General features: G+C 35.8%; 1 protein-coding gene across 6 annotated transcripts in view; it reads right to left on the bottom strand.

The window, feature by feature from the left end:
- Window positions 1–1,772: 1,772 nt before the first annotated feature.
- The window catches only part of WASF1 (WASP family member 1), a 61,025-nt gene continuing 39,091 nt past the window's right edge, over window positions 1,773–23,706 (bottom strand). For 4 of the 6 annotated variants that reach the window (XM_014062571.2, XM_014062569.2, XM_014062570.2 and 1 more), the window contains 8 exons: window positions 21,294–21,452; window positions 15,509–15,643; window positions 12,535–12,688; window positions 10,852–10,969; window positions 8,333–8,505; window positions 7,560–7,742; window positions 5,065–5,660; window positions 1,773–2,934 (listed from right to left, as the gene is read on the bottom strand). In XM_014062571.2, coding sequence (XP_013918046.1) covers window positions 2,777–2,934; window positions 5,065–5,660; window positions 7,560–7,742; window positions 8,333–8,505; window positions 10,852–10,969; window positions 12,535–12,688; window positions 15,509–15,643; window positions 21,294–21,426 — 1,650 coding nt within the window. In that variant the 5' untranslated portion in view covers window positions 21,427–21,452 and the 3' untranslated portion in view covers window positions 1,773–2,776. The remainder of the gene's footprint in view (window positions 2,935–5,064; window positions 5,661–7,559; window positions 7,743–8,332; window positions 8,506–10,851; window positions 10,970–12,534; window positions 12,689–15,508; window positions 15,644–21,293; window positions 21,453–23,706) is intronic. The other 2 variants (XM_087718652.1, XM_087718653.1) reach the window with 2 other exon arrangements.

Genomic DNA, 23,706 nt, shown 5'->3' with positions numbered 1-23,706 from the left:
GGAGTGCAAGTTTCCTATGCTTGATTTAAATTTATGTGCCACAGATTTTTTTTTAAATGGAGACAAAGATGATATCATAACGTGTAAACATCAAAAGACCAAGAAACTTTCGGAAATCAGTCAATTGTATGAGAGCAAAACCAATTAAAAACATCTCCCTGAATGTTTTTTCAGTAACAGAAATATCTAGATATATAGTACATACTTGTTAACTTACTAGTATTGATTTCACTGTATTCAAAACTACTACAGCTCCACTGCAAGCAAAAATAACAGTAGATACATGTAGGATTTTCATGGGCATTATTTATGTATACACTGATATTAAACTAAACATGTACACACATAGTTGCATTTAAAACATGAACTAATTTTTTTTCAGTGTGAAATGTCTGGAATCTTGAAGCAGAGATTAACATTACTATTATTTGCTGCAAGAAGAGTGTAGGCTTCTACTGAGGTATATGATATATTGCATATCCTATAGCTATATACTGTACCTTTCATTGGTTGTGATGTTTGGGACAGATGGTAAGCAGTATTTGGAGTCCAACGCCAGATATAAGGTCACAGATTTCCCATCCCTCTTTAATCTATAGTCAGCATGGGGAATTCTGGGAGTGGAAGTCCACACATCTTATTGTTGCTGAGGTTGAGAATCACTGGTGTTTCACAGTAATTTGCAACCTGTGGTTTGTGGATTGCATGAGACTCTGAAGGACTTCTCTGAAGCTTTGAGCATTGTTTCCCATGTCCCTTTAATGGTCACTGCCTTAATTATGCTGGGGAATAGGCTGTGCAAGGAAACCTTCACCACACTTTAATCAGACTCTTCACAGTCCAGCAAGCAGCTATTTGGTGGGCTGTCAAGAATTCAGTTGTGTTAAAGATGGAATGCAAGGAAATTAATCTCAAAATAATCTTTACCGATGTTGATGGTGGGGAGAATGAAATGCAGTAAGAAATTTGGTCCTTTTCACTTAATAATTTTGATCGTTTCCTAGATGTCTGTTATAAATCATGGTGACAAAGAATGATGGATTATGCGTTGTGATAGTGTAACATAAAAATGGGTCTTTGCATTTGTATCTGGATGAGGTATGCAACATCAGATATATCACAGAGCTTTAAGTTTTGAAAATAATTAAAGTTTTTTTCACTTGTCTCCTCCCTATATATAGTTCTTTTTCTCTTTTTTGGTTCCGTTGTGTCAGCACAGACTCCTTGTACCTGCCTGAACAAGTCCCTGCAGTTTCTTGGCATGATTTTTCATGCCAAGTGGGTTCCTTTTGTTTGCTACTGAGGGTGGAAAGAGAATGACTAGTTAATGTTATCCAATGGGCTTTATATCTAAGGCAAGACTAGAACTCATGATATCCGGGTTTCTAATCTGTGACATTGACTATTACACCAAACTGGTTCGCTGCCTATGAAAATAGCAAAAGGGCGAAAAATCAGCTACCTATAGAATAGAAGAAGCCATTTTAATTTGCTTCTCCAGTGTATTCTATGCAGAAGAAGTACAGTGTCTGCCTATTAGTTGGTCCCCCAACTATCACCAACTGCATGTGTATTTTAAGGCCAAAAACATTCCTGCTCCCATGTATCCTAGACAGCCAAGAAAAATATGTGACTTGTTAGAATTCTTCAAAGAGTTAAAATGCTTTCTACGCATATAAAATCATTGTAAAGTTTAGACATTATTATTTAACATTCAATAAAGTCTTGAAGGTTCTGAGTTATTCTATGCCAAAAAGCAACAACCAGGAACATTTAAAACAAACCATTTATTTTAAACTGAACGGTTATTTTTAACAGTTACATAAATTACACAGAATGACTAAGTCCGATGGTTTCACGAGGGGAGAAAAATCAAATTTTTAAGCAGGGAAAATATCACAACAGGTAAAAAGAAAGAAAATCGCCAGAGCATTCAAATAAGGCCATAATTATTTAATTTTTTAAAAACCCAATAAAATTCCCCCGAGATCTGTATTCCCTTTTCTTTCAGTATTCCAGTGCTGCTAAAACTACAAGTCCTGTACAGATGTAATCAAGGCAGTGGTTACAAGGGTGTAAATCCTTCAAGTTCATCCCAAGCCGAGGTGGCGCAGTGGTTAGGGTGCAGTACTGCAGACCACTTCAGCTGACTGTTATCTGCAGTTCAGTGGTTCTAATCTCACCGGCTCAAGGTTGACTTAGCCTTCCATCCTTCCGAGGTGGGTGAAATGAGGACCCAGACTGTGGGGGCGATATGCTGACTCTGTAAACCACTTAGAGAGGGCTGAAAGCCCTATGAAGCGGTATATAAGTCTAATTGCTATCTCATATTTCAGGTCCATTGAAATGTTGGGATTGCAGTGCCGGATGGATGAACACCCTTTTTTTCCAGTTTTTTCAGCATTAGCAATGTAATATAATAAAGCTTATTAGTACATGCAGTTGCCCTTGAAACTTCAGACTTAATTGCCTTCATAACTTAAAATTCACAAAGTGCACAGTTAAATGCCAGAAAATGTAGTCTGCTACTCTATCAACAGCTGCCCATGCTTAATACTTAATGGTCTACTGGAGCAAAATGATGCTTTTTTAAAAAATAACTGTCTCACTGTAAAACATTTAGTTCCAAAGATGTGCCAACATTTTTTTTGAAATAAAAAGTAGAAAAACATAGATTATATAAAGAAAATACAAAAACACTAGAAATGACCAAACATTTTCAAAGAACAAGCACCACAATGGACACTAGCATTCAGTTTTGTAGCATATAATCATTTTACTCCAACCAGTCAACTTCATCAAATTCTGAATCATCTTCTGAATCACTGTATTCCACAGCAATGCGGCGAGACAAAATGGTAGCAACGTCATTTTCAACACGCTCATGTTTAGCTTCTTGTTCACGTTGTTCTTCAACCTTACGCAACTGAATACCTAGAATATCATCAAAAAAATTATAAATCACTAACATATATTTTGCAAGCCATCTATATTACCCATAGCAACATGGACTAAATTGCGTTCCATGAGAATCTTTAATTAACAGCATGCACTTTTATTGCTTACTTAGGGGTATCTAATTTTTTTCGGTCCAGGTAGTACAACTCAGAGGTCTGAAAAGGCATCATAGGCACTTTCAACAAATGGCTACCAATGAGATAATCTCAGTCATAAAAAACATGTTTACCAGAAGGCAAACTTTTAAAAACTGATCCTGTCATTTCCTCTAGTTTACCAAGATGCACTCTATTACTTCACCTTACTTTTCTCTTTTTTCTTAGCAACAACAAAAGACAAAGATGACAACTTCCGAACAACTGGCCCATTCATACAGTCGTTTTCTACAAATGCCTCTGGACAGTACAGTCCTCAAAAGCATTCTTGAAAGCAGGTATTTCTTTTTTCGGCTGTCAAATAATTTTACATATTATCCAGTCTCTCGAGGGTGACCAAAACCATCTCTTATCTAAGGGGTCCCCAACTTTTCAGCCTGTGTCAGCAGGCTTACAGTAGGTGTAATTTTGACATCATATTGTAACTCCTCTTTAAAAAAATGCCTGTCAGGGTTGGTATGAATGACCACAAAGCATCTGCTAGAAGAAAATGGGGTACGATTGTTCTCTATTATCCTTTTAGCTTGTTAGGGTGTTCTCTAAATACTTCAACTATTCCTGTTTTTCTGAGTTGCTGGGCACACTCCCAAAGAAAATACTGAGTTCCAGCCCCTCAATATTTTATTTTCTGAGTCTCAAAGGTACAACATAGGTACTGTTCATAGTGCAGAAATGCCTGAGGCTGGTGCTGTGCTTTGCAACATGCTAGCTTCCAAATTCTATTTATTTATTTTAAATAGAAAGAATAAAAATAATCAGATCCAACTGAGCGAAGCATCAAGCTGGAGAGGGAAGCAGCCTCAGGCGCTATGTTGTGTACCTTGTATCATTAGGCATCTTGTTTGGGACATACAAGCTAGTTTAATAAAGAAGGGAGGGGAAATTAAGAAGGGAAATTCTTCCATTATTCTTTAACTAAGGACACAAATCTATGAATATAAAAACGCAATTACAAAAATAATATTATTCAGTAATAACCTTTCTTCATAAACTTTAGAGTAGGATATTCAGACTTTAAGAATACACCAATTGATTATTAATGTAAACTGTTGATATACAAAAGGTTCCAAGGTCTGGCTGCTGCTGATTTAAAAGTGAATTCATTAAAAGTGAATTCCCAGTAGCATGGGAAGCAAATTACAGTGAAGTGGTTAGATAAATTAAGATAATGGATATAGATTATTTTTATAGAAATTTAATAAGAAAACATATTTCAGTAGCTTCTTTGATAAATAGTCACTTCTTTGCTGTAAAATTTACTGAAAAAATGCTATATAAATTATAGCCTTAGAATAGACTCAAACTTTCTGGTTCTTTCAAAACCAAGAATATACCATGTTTATCAGAATAAACCAATCCTGACCAAGGCTACTGAATTTCAAAAAGTCTAAAACAGAAATCAGAATATACTTTTATCTAGTTGTCCATTCTTTATCTCCCAATTATTTAAATTAATAAAAATTAAGCTATTATGTTACTTGTGCTAATAATTTCAACCAAGTAGCAAAACACAGTAATATAACTGGCTTTATAAAAAAAATTTGAAACTTGTGAACAACAGAAAGAAAAATTGGAGAGCAGCTGTTTGATATGTTAGAAAATGCATCAATTATATACTGGTTTTTGTTGTTGTTATAACCGAATACTATAAAATATGCTTGTGGGACACTTTCACAGATTATGTTCTCAATATTGTACTATGTGGACACCATTTTAGCTAACATTTATGTGCAGCTGTCATAAACTCCATCTAAGAATAAATGACAATCTAGCATCAAGTGAAGGTGGGTTTTTGTTTTTTTTTTAAATCCATATAGCAATTTGCTTAAGATAACATGCTTACTCTATGCTAAGTATGTATATTTTTTAAAAAAATACATTAAATCTGCAAAAAGAATATTTGCTTCATCAAGTATGCAGTCCTGCTAATGGATCCACAGATAACTAGTACCTTTTCGTATTGCTTCAAGGAGGACACTTCTGGCATCACTGATGACGGGTAGTGTTGATGGGTGCCGTTTGGGTTCAGGAACAGGAGTGACTTGGGATGGTGGGGATGGAGGCATTATGGGAAGGTGAGGGCCTGGGATAGTGGAGCTGGGCGGGTGCGAAAGAGTCGAAACTGGGGATGAGGGACGAACACCAGGAGGAGGCAGTGGAGGAGGTGGAGGAGGCGGAGGGAGCCCTTGAATTTCACTTGGCGGAACTGGAACGGGTTCACAGACTTGGGCAATTCTTGTGATGGGAGGAGAGGGTTGCGCTAAGGGAGGTGCTATGGGTGGTGGAGCTGGATGAAGAACTCCGGGAGCAATCTGTAGTGGTGCAGGGGGTGGAGGGACCGCTGGAGGTTGTAAAGCAGTGGTGGGAGGAGGGGGTGGGGGTGGCACTGGAGGGGGAGGTGTGGAAGTCATTGCAGATCTTAATGAAGAAGTAGATAGAGCAGACGGAAGAGGGGGAGGAGGCGGGGGAGGAGTGGGACTCACAAAGACTTGAGTTCTTCCAGCAGCAGGTGACTGAGGGCGATTTTCTGTCAAAGCTGCAGTAGAGCTGGGATAAAAAAAAGTACTGAAAATGAGTACAACTAAAAGAATGGAAATTAGTTGTAGTCACATTCAAAGTATCAATAATAATTTCAGAACATGGAAATATTTTGAAAGTGCAATCAGTCATACTTGAGCCAGTTCCCACTGATTCCATATCTAACACATATTGTTTACCATTTTATTTCTGAAATTGTATTTCAAATAGTTACATTGCTAATTTGAAAATAAATAATATATTTATTTGTAATTTCCCCCTCAATTATCACATAATTATAGTTTGGTTGGCAATATGTAATTTAATAAAGAAAAACACATGAAAATGAAAGGCGACTTCAATCAGTATAACTATTATGAAATACCACTAAAAAGACAAATCTGACAAAGTAGAGAGCATTTTGTTACAATAATTAAATAACTGACAATGCATTGCTTAACATGATGATGAAATGTATTAAAATGTTTAAGAACCGGGATGATGAGCGCCCAGCATTAAGAATAAATTATTACAAGGGAGGTAAGATTCTCTTTTGAGCATACTCCACAAAAGAAGTGTGAAACACTGTCCTTCCTCCTTATGGTCACTCTCTGCACTTCAAAGTGAAGTAAAATTTGCAGTGGAATTCTGTAGATTTTATACAGCATGTGTAAAAAAATGGCTGCCCAACATTATTTTTGCAGGCCTCAATAGCTTCCTCCCAGAGATGGGGCCAAAAACATAGCATTTTAAAGAATTGGACAGGGTTTGAAGTGTTCCTAGAGACATCATTATCACTGGAGAGCAAGTGATCTTTTTCATTTGTTTATTGCTAGCTTTATAGAATAACATCTTTCCTCCAGGAACTGAAGAAAATGTACATGATAGCCTTTCCTCTATATTTTCCCAAAAGCTGAAAGATAGTGATGGCTCATAGTCAGCCAGTGAATTTCATGACTGGGGATAGTGTTGAATCTAGATCGTCTCTATCTTAGTCTGATGCTTTGACTATGCCTAACACCGGTTACAATCTATATTTCAGTTGGTAATGCCATCAGGGCTGTCTAACAATTTAGATTTGAAAAATAAAAGGACACGGGCATATGTCACTCCGCAGCAATAGTTTAAAAAGGCTGCCAACAACTGAGCAAATCCAGGAAAAGTGCGCCTAATTTAAGGAGATGCTGACAATTGAAGTCTGCTACCTATACGTGGACCAAACCACTTTTACCTTTAGAATCTGGATCACTGGACAATTCTAGTAGGTATGCCTTTTCTTGGGCAGGTTAATGATCTAATGAAAGGGATTTACATAATGGTAGCAAATTGTTCCAATGACTATTATATGCTTTGCAGGTAGTCCTTGTTTAGTGACAATAGGAACTGGCAACTTGGCTGTGATATGAAGTGGTCCCTAAATAAAATTGTGACTGTGCTTACAATCTTGTTCAGCTTTCCTTTGCTTACAGACCTGCAAAGGACATAAACACAAAGACTGGTTGCAAAGTTACTTCTTCATTACTACTGTTCCTATATGAGGCAGTACACTGTAGATAAACAAGGACTACATGCATGTGCATTTTAGTTTTTTCCGCCTCTTTTTAGATTTAATTTGAATATGTCACTTTCTAGAGTTCTATATTATTTCACTACTTTCATTTTGATGGCTATAGGTGTTGAACTGGCTCATAAATAATGGCAATAAATCTATTTATTGAATAAATGCACAGGAAAACCTCAGAGAACAAAGCGTATTAAAGAGCATCAAAGTACTCAGATTTATCAAACAGAGAGTAGGCATTTCATGAATTTTTGTTCCTGTAAAGATTTCTTATTTGCTTATTTATTTATTTTGTGCCTACAATTTACAGTCTGTCGGTGTCGGCTATTGCCAAGCCTCTCTGATCTTTCATTTTAAGTGGTTCTTACCTAACGCAGGGTGGAATGGGTTTCACATCTCCTCCTCCTCCATGCATTGGTGGGGGTGGGGGAGGTTCATGTGGTCTTACTAAAACACGCTCTTCTGCCCTGCTAAGAAGTTCGTTCATTTGGCTGTATGGTAATGCAGAAAGAGAATAGGGTCCATCCATGTGTTCCACATATGCTTGCGGTCTGAACAGAAATAAATCCCATGCACATATGTTAAATTCATTTTAGTCTCTGATTTCACTGCCATTGTAAGAAAAAAAACATTTCTCTCAAAAGGAAAATTAGCCCACTATTTCAATACTTATGGAAGAAGACAGCATCCAACAATTAGTGATAAATGGCCAACTTAACACATGATAACAAAATATACACATCTAATATCTTGTTTTGTAACTGTCATAAACTGTGAACATTGAAGATGTGCAGTGAATGCAGGAACAGAAATTACAAATTCACTTTTGCGAGCTCCAAAGCAAATAGCAATCATGATCATCACTGCTATTATACACACATTCACATATAAGAACAGGAGGGGGTTGTCTGGAGAGTAAGGTATTCAAAAGCCCTCCCTGGAGAATATGGGAAGAAAAATAGCAAGTCTAATCATGAATATAAGGTGGCATGACAGACAGCAATGATCTATTACAGCAAGGTCAAATTATGGACCCTTCTAGAAAATTACCGCTAATTATAGAACAGATGACAGCTAGCTTGAAATTCATACAAACAACATAAATGGGCTAGGATCAAACTCTGAGTTAAAAAAACCAAACCTGGTCTCAAAATGGGAGGCAGGGCCATTAGCAATTTCAATATGCTTATGTAAAAGGCTGGCATCATCGTCTGCAAGTTCTGGTCCCTGGGCTAATTTCTGCCATTCTCTGCGCCTGTCATGAGGAGCCCGTGGCACTTTTTCTGGTTCATGAGGACGATCGAGATTCTTCTGCTATTAAAAAACCATAGAAAACCTGACACTGAAAGAGTTCTGCTTAGAACATAACAGAATCCGCCAGAAACATCCATTTTCTTTTAATTAAACAAGGATATAACATTTTAGCTAGACTGTCAGGGATAATATCTTCACATTTTTGTCATTCATTCAGCAGTTAAGTAATAAACAATATAAATCAGTAATCACTGAATTATTGTACATAATACAAAGAGACAATCTCTCATATCTATTATATTTACTATAAAATACCTATGAAGCTAAACTGACTATACATATATAGTGACTATAACTAAAATTGTTAACTAATGAGTTTAAGATCTAGAAGATGCTATGTTTATGCCTTATTAAATACATACAAGAGTAAAATATAAAAAGCTAGAAACTACAAATTTATAAACTTACATGACCTAACATACCCTGAGATAAAAACGTAATCCAATTAAAATATGCATTTCTACAAAAACTGAATCTTTATTAACAAGCAACTAAGATGAAAATACAGTGTGTTCAGAAAGTATTCAGACCTCCTGCACATTTGTCAATTTTATTATGCTGCAGCCTGATTCTACAGTTATTGAAATTCATTTTTCCCCACATCAATCTACACTCAGTATCCATGATAAAGTGAAAACAGAATTTTAGAAATGTCTATAAATTTATTTAAAAGAAAAAACTGAAATATCACATTGACATAAGTATTCATATCTTCCACTCAGTACTTTTTTTGAAGCACCTTTGGCAGCAATTACAGCCTCGAGTCTTTTGGCGTATGATGCTACAAGCTTTGCACACCTGGATTGGGGGATTTTCTACTATTTTTCCTTGAAAATCTTCTCAGGCTTTGTCATGTTGGATGGTAACCATCAGTGGACAGTTATTTTCAGGTCCCTTCAGAGATGTTCAATAGGGTTCAAGTCAGGACTCTGCCTGGGCCACCCTAGGATATTCACAGAGTTATCCCTAAGCCACTCCTGGGTTGTCTTGGCTGTGAGCTTAGGACCATTGTTATGTTGGAAAGTGAACCTTTGGCCCAGTCTGAGGTCCGGAGCTCTGTGAAACAGGTTTTCATTGAGGATATCCTTGTACTTTGCTCCATTCATGGAGGCACCTAAGCTAAATTTCAAGTGTTGTTTGCAAAGGGTCTGAATACTTACGCCAATGTGATATTTCCATTTTTTTATTTTTAATAAATTTACAGGCATTTCTAAAATTCTGTTTTTACTTCATCATTATGGGGTATTGAGCGTATATTGATGAGGAAAAAATGAATTTTAACAACTGAAGAATCAAGCTGCAGCATAACAAAACTGACAAAAGTGAAGGGACTGAATACTTTCTGAATGCACTGTATGTATATTAAATACTCTCATCAATTAACATCTCCTGGCTAAGGGTCCTGCCATATTTTATATGCTGCCCTATAGAACTTATACTTTGAAAGCAATAACAGCTGTTTTCTGGAAGCAATAAATGGATGTAAAATTGATCTGAAAGGGCTGGTAGTCGTAAAACTAGTGGGTACATAAATGTAGTACAAATATCTCGGTAATAATTACAGTAGAAGATAATGTGTTCAATAGTTTTGACTTGGCCATCATCACAATGACACAAATATTCCATTAAGGAGATGTTCCTACGCTTTCCCTGTAGTACAGCCTGGTGAAAGACAGGGATAGACATTTAAGTGAAAACCCTTTTGTGTTTATTAATTTCTAACTGCATAAAACATGTTGCAAATGTTACAATATCTTTTGCTTTTTACCATCTATTTCCATTATAAGTGGCCTTATAAGCAATCAAGCCTTGGATATGCCACTTGAGAGTAAATAGCAAGAAATAACCTAAAGCTAAGGAAGATAATTTATACTCTTCCAAAAGGGTCAGTATCTCTATATACAAACATTCATAGGCTATCAATATTTATTTTTACTGCTTTGCAGAAAGATTTTTCTCACGATTATAAAAATATGTTTTAATCAACAGGGAAAATCCAAGCCAAAATCAGCAGGGACATAAGAAGTTTAATCCATTCTATTTCCCATTATAGAATTTATCATACAGGGAACAAAACTTCTACCTGAGAGTCAAGAGGGAAGAAAATATATCATAGGCCTGAACTGATCGAATGAAGATTCTTTTTTATCTATTGTGCATATCTTCCCTTTTTTAAAAAATACAAAACTTTATTTTTTCTGAAGGCATTTCTACTACTTTTGCCAGTTCTTAACTTATTATTCAAATAAGTTTTATTATGTTTAGGAAATTACATGATTTTAATGGCTGCCTTAATGGGGCTACTTTTGTTTCATTGTGTCGTTGGTCAAAAGCAGTATCTTTTACCTTCTGTTTTCTCTTTTCCTTTCTTTTATCTTCTGTATCTTGTAACATCTTTTCTTTCCATAGATCAAAGAAATATGAAGGATTCGTGTAAAATTTTAAACCCTCTTTTCCATCATCTCTAAAGACAAAACAACAGAGTAAAATGTTATTAAATACAGATCGAATGATAACATCTGAGATTATAACACCCTCATCTCCAAATGAAGAATACATTCCTAGCGGGATGAAATCTTAAGCAGAATTTACCTACATACACACACAGGGGAAAAGGTACATTTTAATTTCCAAGAAAAATAACTGACACTGTGCTATAATTCTATAAAGCACACATTGAAGAAATATCAGAAATTAGCATTAGATGATGTTAATTCAATAAATAACCATATCTGGGGGCAATAACAAGTGGACCTAAATTTTAATTTATTAAATACACAAATCATGGCAAATGTTTCATCATATGTCTAAATATTTAAAGGCCCTGTAAAATTCATTATGTAATTCCTATTTAAATTCTATTATTTGTTTTGTAGATTTTGAAAAGGAGCTTGAGTGCTAAGCTCATTGCAGAATTTTATGCACTGACTTAACAATTCGGTAATATATAAAATCATATATGAAAAATATAAGGAAAAGTTGAACAATAGAAATTAATGATCTAAATAATTTGTTTGAAAAGTCATTTGGGTTGCAAAGTTCTAATAATATGGGTTGAAAAAAGTTAGCACTTGAGAATGGAACCACATGCTTCATAATGAGGAAAATTCACTCAGCAGATGCTCAGGGGCAAATTAATCAAATATTTTATGCCCTCTAATGCCAGAAACAGGTTCCTCTTCTTCGGCACATCACGAAGAAATCACTTTAACAATAGTATGGACTAGACCTGACTATGACTCTTTAGCTACTGAAAAGAACATTATGTGTATATAACAAGACAGTTTGGCCTACAGGTTAAGTACTTTCCTAGAAACCAGGAAATGGTGAGTTCTAGTCTTGCCTCAGACATTTGGCTAGGTGACTTTGGGCCAGTCCCTTTCTCTGTCCAGCCCACCTCACAGAATTGTTGTTGTGAGTAAAATAGGAGGACAGAGTATTAGGTACGCTTACCTTGAGTTATTTATCAAGTAAATAATATCAGGATAAAATATTTATAAAATATAAAATATTATCAGGATAAAAATCACTCACTCACTCAATAAATCAATCAAATGCTTTGATAAAACCTCTAGTACATGTTTAAGTATGACAAGTTGTTGTACATTACAGCTTGCTGTATATGCTTTCCTTGTAGAAAGTACCAAATTAAATTCTTAGCGTTTCAAGACACGAAAAACTGGGGGGGGAGTATTGTTCCCTAGACATTGGCAATACAGGATTAGCTAGGCCACGAATAGATATAAATCATTTGCTTATGTATTACCAAAGAATATAATCATGATGAACAATTAACCAAATACAAGGCAGGTAATCTAAGTAGTCAATTATGTAATGTTAAAATGACCAGTTGTTTTAATAATTTGTGAAATTTAAGTTGCATACAATCAGTTGTGTGACTTTTGATGAAAAAGGATTGGGATTTCAAATGAAATCCTTCAATTCAGTTACAGATTTTTGAAAATTGTTATCCGAGTAAATAATAAGTGCATAATATAAACATAGGGTATAGATTTTTGAAATGATAACCTGTAAGGGGTCAGGATGTTGAGTGGTGGTGGCTGTTCACATGTATCATAAGTCTCCTGCAAAGGGATTGGAAGACTCCTGCGGTCAAAGAGCTGTTGATCTTGAGTTGTGGAACTTCGGAAAGCTTTTCTCATTGTTATATCTTGCAGTGAAACTGAAGAGAAGATAATTATATACATAGTTAATGTGTTATTAATCTCTAGTATTCAAAGATGGTTATACTGAAGTTTGCACTTCATAAGAAAACAGGAATAAGAATTGTTAGGATCTGCTCATTAAAAATGAAGGTTGTATGAAAACACCCCACCTAAAAATATTAAAGCGGCCACATACTTTGAAAGATCACTATACATATGCCAAAGGCTTTACCTAATTGCTATTATATGTTCCTCCATTTCCAATTGCTTCATTACACTGCAACCTTAACAAAAGCCTCGTGTGCATGTGCACAAAACAAATATCTGGGAAAGCCTTCAAAGCTGTTATGCCAAGGCTTTTGGAAGATCTGTCTTCTTTAATGCTTCAAGGAGAAGAATGTTAAACTCATATTAACATACTTTTCAGAGCAATGCTTTGAATGCTTCTACATAGTCAACTACAATGACAATTATGATTCTGTAAATTGGAAGAAAAGAGCTAATTTGATATAGTGACTAAGGCATTATGTTAGAAATCAGCACAAAGCTACTTGGGTGACCTTGGGCCAGCCACTGTCTTAGGAGGCAGCGGCAAACCACTTCTGAAAAACCTTGCCAAGGAAACTGTAAAAACTTGTCCAGGCTCTCTCTGGGAATGAGACATGATTGAACAAAAGAAAAAAAAGTGGAGGATTATGTTCTCAATACATCTAGTGGAAATGAAGCAACAATCATTCTGAAATTAGAATAAAATTACTATGACAAGAAAATGTGAGCAATTGAAATTGGAAATTAACATCTTAACAATGATAGATTAAGCTGCTACAGTTTCTTTGAATGTGGTTCTGAATTGGTTGAGTAGCTGTCACTCCTTTATTATTTTTATGCAACATGTTGTTAAAGTTTAACATATAAGTTAGACTACTGGCATCAATGATTTTTCCTAAATTGTTTCCTCAAAGCTGATCAGAATTGATTCTTTATAATGGCGCGCATTTTGCTAGTGGAAGAAATCTTCCAAATGAATAATTAACTGCAAGCAACAAAAGAATAATATAATGGAAAAATGCGTTACAAGATAATTTATCAATCATGCTCTTGTTTCTTGGATGTGGCTTACATCTAATTTCAAGTAGTTAACAAAACTGAACATGCATTTCTGCTGCCTATAATTTATGTAATTGAATTTAATTAGTAATGTGTGCATTAATCTATAACTGTATGTTTCATGAAACTGAATTAAACCAATTAATTTCTGTGAAGGAAATTTTGTGCTGGGCACTTGGATTTATCTAACAGCAACTAGTAAAGTGGGGTTCTTCAAACTGGTGTCCCCCTAAGCATGACACAGGATATAGTTCAACACCTCCAAAGAATATCATAATGGAAATGCTATGAAAACTGGTAGGATTAAATACTTCTAATGCTTTCCATCTCTGAATTTATTGATCTCTTAACTGAGAAAGCCCATATATTTCTAAGAGAGAAGATTAATTAAAATAGTCCTGGTTTTGAATAAAGTTATGTAAGTTTGGTATTGGAAATCTTGGCACATTAATACTGTAAAATACTGTAAATGTTTTTGTAATTAAAATTATTGCAATTGTAATTAAAATGAGAGTAATCATGCCAATTTGATTCATTTTTTTTTCAACCTTCTTTCCATCTTCGGGATGGATAAAAATTTTTAAAACTCAGGTGAAAACATTCTTAAATTCTTTCTTTTTTAAATGGAATAGCTGAAATTTCACTGGTATACTTTTGAGTAACCAGATCACAGTGATATCCAGATCAGATTTCAGTTAGACCAAATAAATATTTTTGAAAACATATTTGCAGAAACTACCATGAAGCTTTCGGAGGGTGAAAAACGACCCTACAGGCAAACCTGGAAGTCCATTCCCGAACATCCGGTTTGCGTGTTGGGCCGTTTTTTGCCCTCTTGAGGGCGAAAAAACAACCTAATACACAAACCAGAAGTTCGGGAACAGACTTCCGGCTTGCTGTAGGGCCATTTTTCGCCCTTCAGAGGCTTCAGGAAAGCCTCCTGAAGGCCTCGGGGGAGGGGACAGGGGAGGCCGTTTTCGCCCTCCACAGGCTCCTAGAAAGTCTCTGGACCATGGGGAGGGCAAAAACCGGGTCCATCGCAAGTACAAAGCGTGGGGAGGACAGGGGTCATGTGCGCATGCATTGGGGGGGGCGGGGGTTGCACAATAGAACTGTCTTTTCCCCGAAAAGGCACACAGTGGCTATCAAGTCAAAGCTGATCACAGGACTTCCTAAATACCACTACCAGTTCAAGGATTATATCCAAGTCATGAAAAGAATTTTATGGAAGAAATATATTCATATTCATCTAGTTTTGCGATCAAGAAACAGAGAACCACCACTTATATTTGTGGAACAAATTTCATTTTCCTCATCTTCATCTCTAATAAATTAACAACCTGAGGAGTTTTTACAAATCAGTTATATCAGTATTTGTTAGCCTTGTGCAGGACTCCCAGCCATGGCATGTATCAGCATGGCAACTACTTTATAACAAATTTCTCCTGAAATCTGCTCTCAAACAGACCTAAGTGAAATTTGATCTCTCAGAACAGAGATTATTCTGCGGGATATTGAAAATGGCTTTTATGTGTTCTCAATCATGTATTTTATGTTCTCAATGGCATATTTTAAAGGCTGTTTATACTGGTTTGCTTCAGATTCATAGTGCAACATCTGTTAACTGCAAATAATAGATAAAAATGTCTCTGGTACCAATATTTACAAATGATAACCACATCTGGTACAAGCCATAAAGTAATGAATTTACTATTTTTGCAAAAACTCACGCTCTTCTTCCTTTGGATCAAGTTGTGTAACACTGACAGATAAACGATCCACACGTTCTTGTAAGGAATTCACTCGGAAAGAAAAACTATGTGCCTCGTTGAAAAGTTCTCCAAAGATATCTTCTGCATATTTACCTGCAAAAGGAAGTTTTTAAAAATAGGGCTAAGAATATGAACAAGCTTCAAAGGACTTGGATTGTTGTATCATACTTCCATTTTAAATATACATCATATAATAAAATGAAAGCTTAAAAAATAAAGATATTGATGATATCTATATTGGTCTATTGCACTGAAAGCAACAGTTTTGTACCCAGGAGAAACTTCAATAAGTCTTTTTATTGGAATCCTGTATATAGTCACACATGAAATGCCCATTAACAGCAGCTTGCTTCAGTTCTTAAGAGCTTGTATGCTTTGTTTCATGATCCAATAAATATTCCATTTTTCTCAATAATTATCCCAGGTGTTTTTAAGTGTAACAGTTAAGCATCTGCTGTTTCTTTTCCCCACTGCTCAGAGCTCTAGGTGTTTAGAATCTGAAACCTGCATAACTGCTATGCATTATAAATGAAAGTCTGTAGAAATGTTATAAATGAAATAAAATGAATTCCATAACTATTTTAATCAAGAGAAGGAATGGAATGTTCACGGTAAGATTAATGCAATTTGGAGTGTAAGAATATTACCACAGTAATAAAATGGCATTGACGTATAGTGATTACTTATTCATAATTTCATACATATATGTAACACTCCCACACAAACAAATACTGAACATCTAGCAGCTTTAAATAAAATTATTTTGACTTTAAGTATTTTAGTTAAGTATTTTACCGAAGATCCAAACAAAATTGTTGAATATTTGGAAACCAAGTTTCTTCTATTTGGAATGCAAAAATATTATTATTATTATTATTTACTTATTGGCCCTTATATTTGGTTGTGTTCAACCTCTTCCTAGTAGAATCATTTTGTTGATAAAAAATAATTTAATGATGTAGTTGGAAAGAAAAAAAAGATGCAAGAGAATATTTTAAAATCTTAATTTTAAGAGGCATTTTTATTTATTTACCTGAAAAAACCTTTTAGCTATTGCAAATTTAACATAAACTTATTCGCACACACACAGGTATTTTTAAAGCCACTATCTCTATAATTCTAGTCTATCTCAAATTCTCAATACTCAATAATTTATAATAAATACATATTTGGTACTTATCACTCCTCATAATACTGTTTCAAGAAATATTCACCCTTTTCACTTGAAGAGTGCCCAGAGAGGTAGTGCTCATTATTACAACTACTACCTTGTCTTTTACAATGCAAAATGATCTACAGATAGGATAAATAATAGATAGAGTAACTCAGGAGGCAACTATAGTTTCTGGACCATATATGGAACAATTCACTTAAGGGCAGTTGAATCCGGAATTTGATATCTTCTCAGGATACTTGAAACTTCAACAAATAATGTAGTCATGAGATTCAAGATGATTATGTTGAAAATTCAATGAATAATTCATGTGGTGATATATTTGTTTCACACATGCTGGTCCTTGTTTTAGTTTCTGCAGAGAAAGACTTAAAATTAAATCTAAATGCTGCTTAGAATCATACTTAGTGACATTTAGAAGCCTACACAAATTGGCAGAAAATGTTCAAAAATATTAATTCAACAGCAAAAGTGAAGAATGTTCTATTCAAGCTTTGCGTAAGACCATGCCCATTGGTCTTAACAGCAGCAGCAACAAAAATACTCTAACTATGTGCTTAAATTAGTGTAGGTTTCTTCGCTAGCCATCCAGCAGTATTTTCCAAAATACTATCAGACTATAAGATTTTGGCTGCAGAATCCATCATCAAATCTATGTAAGCATAGATTTTTCTAACCGTTTACAGGGCGGGGCATAACCTTTTCCTAGGGGGTCACAGCAAGATCGACAGCAGTTTACAACTTCCGCGACACCTCATTTTAAAGCCCCTAAAAAACTGAATTGAATGAGCTATTAAATGTTAAATTTGCTTTAAGAATGGCTGGAAAATTCGATTCGGAAGAACAAAGGATCATTGACAGAATAAAATGCATTGCCTTTCGAGAGGCTCGCGATGCTGGAGCGACGTTTATCAATCGAAAATGGATTGCAAACAAATTGAAACGTCATCCGGATTGGGTTACTGATAATTGGAACAAAACAGCCCAAGAATGTTTCACAAAATTTGGAGAAGGGCGTCCTCTGCAACTGTCCCAAGAAAGCAAAGCCATCATTGCAACTGGCAGTCGCAAACAACGAAAAGGAAACCGAAAAGTGGCCCAAGAAATCCTTCAAATTCGTGGAAAACGAGTTGATCAAAGGACAATCGGCCGATATCGAGAACGAGAAGGTTTGAAGCCATTCCACGTCATTTGCAAACCATTGAAAACTCAAACACACGTTCAAGATCGGCTTTGGTTGTGCGATTGGTTGTCTGAATGGACCGAGGAAGATTTTCTTCATTTGGCGCCATCTGACGAATTCTTCGTTTATGCCATTCGAAAACCGAATTTCCAGAACGATCGAATTTGGGCTAAAGACGTCGACGACATCGCCAAACATGAACGATATCGACAAATCGTTCGCAATCCAACTTGCATCGGGATTTTCGTCATTTTCACAGCCAAGAAACTGCATTGGGTTTTGAAGGATAAAGGGGAATCCTGGGATGGCAGTTATTTCCGTGAGAAAATTTTATTGGAGAATGTCATTCCATTTCTCAGTGATCCAGACAATGTCTTGGTGGTTGGTGAGGCTGTCTTTCTTCATGACAAAGCTCCTTGCATGCGTGCAAATGCGACTCAGCAATTGTTAAAGGAAAACAATGTCGAATTTTGGGGCAATGACGTCTGGCCGGGAAATTCGCCAGATCTCAATCCGGCAGAGAACATTGGGGCCATAATTAAGGATGAAGTGGAAGCTCTGATGATTCAGGAGCAAGGTCAAAATCGATATTCGGTTGAAACTTTGAGAATGAATTTGGAAACTGTGTTGAAAAATCTGGAAAATCGAACGGAACTGTTTGAAGATTTGTTGTGTTCTTATCCACCTCGTTTGAATGCTGTTCGAAGGGCTAATGGTGGTCATACTGACTATTAAATCGTGTCAATAAACTCAGTTTTTGATGGGCTTTCGAATGGTGTATGAATTATTTGTGTTGTTATTACAAGTGTTGCTGTGACCCCCTAGGAAAAGGTTATGCCCCGCCCTGTAGATATTATGCATGTGTAAAGTGTTCTAAGCTCAGAATATCAATTTCAGATATTTTGGGCTCAGAATAAAATACATTTTCTGCCTAAACCTCAATAGATTCCCTGGCACAAAACTGGAAATCCAAAGGACAACAAATGAAATAGAAAGCTTACCCAAGCTGATAATAAATGTAATATCCACAGAGCATTAACTTTGTTTAAGGACAACTATGGGATCCTTTTAATTTCCTCTTTTCTCCTTCATTTACAAATTATTTTACCATTGACTTGACGAACAAAATCATGGCTCAGGATCAGGTTATTATTTGATTTGATTTGATTGTATTTCTATGCCGCCCTATTCCCAGAGGGACTCAGGGCGGCTCACAAACCAAGTAAGGGGGGGGGGATACAAACAGGAAAAAAAGACAACAGACAAACAACACAACAATTTAAAAACAATCAACAGCCACACAATTCGAGCGGGGATGGGAACTCATCAGCCCCAGGCCTGTCGGAACAGTATTAGGAAGATCAGTTAACAAAGTAGGAAAGAGAGAGGGAGAGGGACACAGAGAGAGAAGCTAGAAGAGCCTGATTTTTTTTCTGGGCGAGAGAGGCTATACAATTTTCTCTAATTTGGGAAATAGCTGCTGCAGTGCATGAAGCCATCAATAATATGATCAATCTTAAATAACTTGTAATGTGAGCCGAGGTGGCGCAGTGGTTAAATGCAGCACTGCAGGCTACTTCAGCTGACTGCAGTTCTGCAGTTCGGCTGTTCAAATCTCACTGGCTCAGGGTTGACTCAGCCGTCCATCCTTCCGAGGTGGGTAAAATGAGGACCCGGATTGTTGTTGGGGGCAATATGCTGACTCTGTAAACCGCTTAGAGAGGGCTGAAAGCCCTATGAAGCGGTATATAAGTCTAACTGCTATTGCTATTGCTATTTAAAGGGCATGCAAGGCAAATAAATCAACAGAGAAAATACAAGCTAACTAAAAGATGGAGAATTTATTTAAAAAATGCATTTAATCCCAAAATGTCATTAAGGCAAGTAAGTACCAGGAAAAAATTCTTTCAAAATTACACAGCAAAAAGGGAAAATTTTGAAAGCCCTTTATTTAGTAAACTTCAATCATATCTTACACAGTAAGAAAGCCTTAGAAAGGTATCTAATAACGATGTAATAGAGGGAGGAGGCTTTACTTTTGAAGAGCTTTACATATCATAACCAATGTTCTGAATTCAGGAGACCATCTGATGAAGGTTTTTTTATATAGTACAACTAGACAACCCATGATCCAATGGGTCATCCTTTGAGTGATATTCCCTTAACAATACAAAGAAACTTCTTTGGCACCAAAAGATATTATTTGGAAGATGTAGTTGAATTTTTTTCGGAGTATAAGACGCACCTTTTTCCCCCTCAAAAAACAGGCTGAAAATCTGGGGGCGTCTTATACACAGAATACAGCATTTTTGACTTCCCGAAGCCCCGTCCCTTCACCAAAATGGCTGTGCATACCCTTATGGAGGCTTTCAGAGAGCTCCTGGGGGCTGGGGAGGGCAGAAATGAGCAAAAAATGGGCTATCTTTGTTCAACAGAGAAAGAGTGAGGCAAATGTTTGCCTTGTACAATGTAATATTTCTGCTAATGTCGATGCCATGGCCAAAATCTGCCATTTCTGTCATGCAATTCTATTCTTGGAGAAACTGCCAATTTTTGCTATATGAAGGGAAAGATCAGGATAGGCAGTTTGCAACCTCTATCTAATAAACACCCAAATTTAGATAGCAATGATGAAGTTCAGGAAGAACATACCATATTTTTCGGAGTGTAAGACGCACCGAGATTTTGAAGAGGCAAATTTTTAAAAAGTAGGTAGGTATGTGTGTGTGTGTGTGTGTGTGTGTGTGTGCACACACACACACATATATACATATACATATACATATATATACATATATATATATACATATACATATACATATACATATATATATATATAAAGTATTTGTGTGCCAGAAGGGGGGTATAAGGCAATACAAACATGTTTTTTCCCCTGGACTCTTGAGTGTTTCCTAACTGTTTTAAAATAGATTCAACCACATCTGAAAAAATTATAATTGTAATTATTAGTCAGTTGCTAAGAATCTCTTCCTGGGAAGTTGTTTAAGCATGCATTATTTCCGTTTTGAATTAACATTTAGTGAGCTTAATTTACTACATTTATTACAGTCTCTTTCATCTAGATATGAAATTAAAACTACTTTGATTTTCTGATGGGTGGAATATGATGGAGGAAATATTCTAGGAGAATTCAGTAATTATGGATGTATTAATTATGTTTTATATGTTCACACACACACACACACATACACAAACACGCATCTCTCTCTCACACACACACATGTATATGTATACATATGAGAGAATATTTTTTTAAAAATTAAAAATGAACATGATGAAATAGGATTCAGGGTAAAGCCACGCAGATTTGGCCATATGAAATTTACCTTTAAAATAAATTAATTCTTAATAAATGAAATACTTACTGAGACTGCTTAATTGTCTTATTATATTTGCCAAGGAAATATTAGTAACACATTCCAGTTCATTCTTGATCCCTCGTGGCAGAGCTGTGTGGCAAAGATACCTAGGGTCTATGTTTCTTTTTACCAGAGGCATTCTGAAATATCAAGCAGCTACCAGTCCTGTGAAGAAACAGAAGAGCAAATTAAAATATAACTCACTGTTGCTTATTTCCAAATAAGATATACAAAGGATGACAAACATTTGAATATACAATTAAGGCACCTGTGAAAAGCAGGTTGACAGATGCAAAATAGGACAGAAGTCTTGCATTTTCATACTTATTTGGAAATTTTGGTTGGTGCTTATATGATAGTTTCCTTATAGAATTATAGAAACTATAGAAATCTTGTATTGTTTTGCACTGAGCCTCTTTACTATTCATTCATTGTTTGTGAAGCTGGGAGTGCTTATATTTTATAGTTCTACTAATTGTGCCAGATGGCATAAATCATTTTTTCCAAATTTGGATTTCTCTAACTGCCTGCACTATGGTATCTTAACTAATCATGTGGTATGACAGAAGATGTAGTCCAAAACTTCTGGAATGATCTAAGCTGAGAAATGTAAAAGTATTCTACAAATGTGTTAAAAATGATGGGGAAAGTGAGTACTTGATTTTAAGGGAATATAAAAGAGGATGTAGCAAATACACAGTCATCTGAAAAATAAAGTTTTTCAGAACTTTTGAGTTCTACTTGTCAGGATATAGTAAAAAACATCTGGTTCTTATCAGATACAATCTCACATGAACAACACATAACATATTATAACAATGTCATCATTTATTTTACACCCCCCTCCCCAAGCCAAAATGGTATATCAAGGTACACAAGGTACATCAGCCAGTTGTGAAAGGGCAGGAGTGAAACTTAAGTTTCATAATTAATATCTGTTTATTTTGAATGAGTTTAAATCTCCAGTTCATCAAATTCCATCATAGGATAATAAAGGAAATCAATCGTAGTCTAACAGAACTATTATGAATTTATTTTTAAAATTATGAAAAGAGGTAAAGTAGCAGATAATCTGAGGAGGAATGTTTTCCTTCATTCTGGGAAACAAAAACTTAATCAATCTGACACCACATCTGAGCAAATTCTAGAGCAAATCCTAAAAAGATTGACCTTATAAACATTGTTTTTAAAAACTTTTTTCTCCCAGGACCACTTTCCTCTTTTAAAAATTCCAGAGGACCCCAAAAGGGTTCCACCACAAAAGCGCGTAGGACAAAATCGCGCTCGACAAAAGCGCGCTGTGACATCATCACAGCGCGACGAAAAAGATCGAAAAAAAGTAAAAATAAAGCTAAAACCTTCCCCTAACCCCCCCAAACCTAACCCTAACCCTAACCCTAACCCTAACTCTTAACCTAACCCTAAACCTAACCCTAAACCTAACCGTTAAAGTAACGAAAAACGTAACGCTAACCCTTATCCTAACCGTAACGCTAACGCTAACGCTCTAAAGCTAACCCTAACCCTTAACCTAACCCTAACCCTAACCCTAACCCTTACCTTTATGTGAATCGGCTTGCTTTAATTTAATTTTTATTAATTTTTATTTGAATTTTTCGATCTTTTTCGTCGCGCTGTGATGACGTCAAAGGCGCGATTTTGTCGATCGCGCTTTTGCCGTCCGCGCTTTTGACGGGTCACGCCCCAAAAGAACATTTGTTTGCATTGGTTATATTTATCAACATTTATCATATTAAAATTTAAAATTTACACATTGCTACTGCTTGTCACAATTGTTTAATGGGATTTTAATACTGTATAACTATTATTTTTCAATATAGGTTGGCAAATAATTTAGATTTTGCAGATGGTTGTGATGGTCTTGAACTACCCTGGTATCTTATACACTTTTTAAAAAACACTCTTATAAACATGCAGTATTTACCAAAAGTCACCATAGATTTGAAAAGAGCAAGTTTTGCTAGATTAACATTTTTGTTTATGTAACTTCCTTAGTAAAGAGAGCCAGTGCAATGTAAAGGTTAAAATGATGAAATACTACCTGGGAAACAAGATTCAAGTTTATCCTCAACCATGGAAATGGAAACTTTCAGCCAATTAATCTCTCAGACCAGCATATCTCATCAAGTATTATTTTGGGGATAAAAAAGGGAGATCATGGAATAGTAATTAACTGCAAACTGAATATGGACTAGCATAAAAAGGCAGGTACAATTTTAGGTGGTATCAACAGAAATATAATTTTCAAATCCTTCCCATTTTATTCTGTTTTGGTAAGTCTATTATGGAGCACTATAGTTTAAGAGGATCAGTGGTGGGTTATGACCAGTACGCCCCGGTACAGGCATACCGGTGCCTGCCGGGAGCACCAGGTACCGTTTGGTACGGTGGTCCGGAG

This window comes from Thamnophis sirtalis, unplaced genomic scaffold, assembly GCF_051295495.1.
Source record: "Thamnophis sirtalis isolate CommonGarterSnake01/CBP01778 unplaced genomic scaffold, rThaSir2_p1.2 scaffold_6, whole genome shotgun sequence".
NCBI classification, from domain to species: Eukaryota; Metazoa; Chordata; class Lepidosauria; order Squamata; family Natricidae; genus Thamnophis; species Thamnophis sirtalis.
The sequence above is the reverse complement of the archived record's forward strand: the minus strand, read 5'-3'. Positions and strand labels throughout refer to the sequence as shown.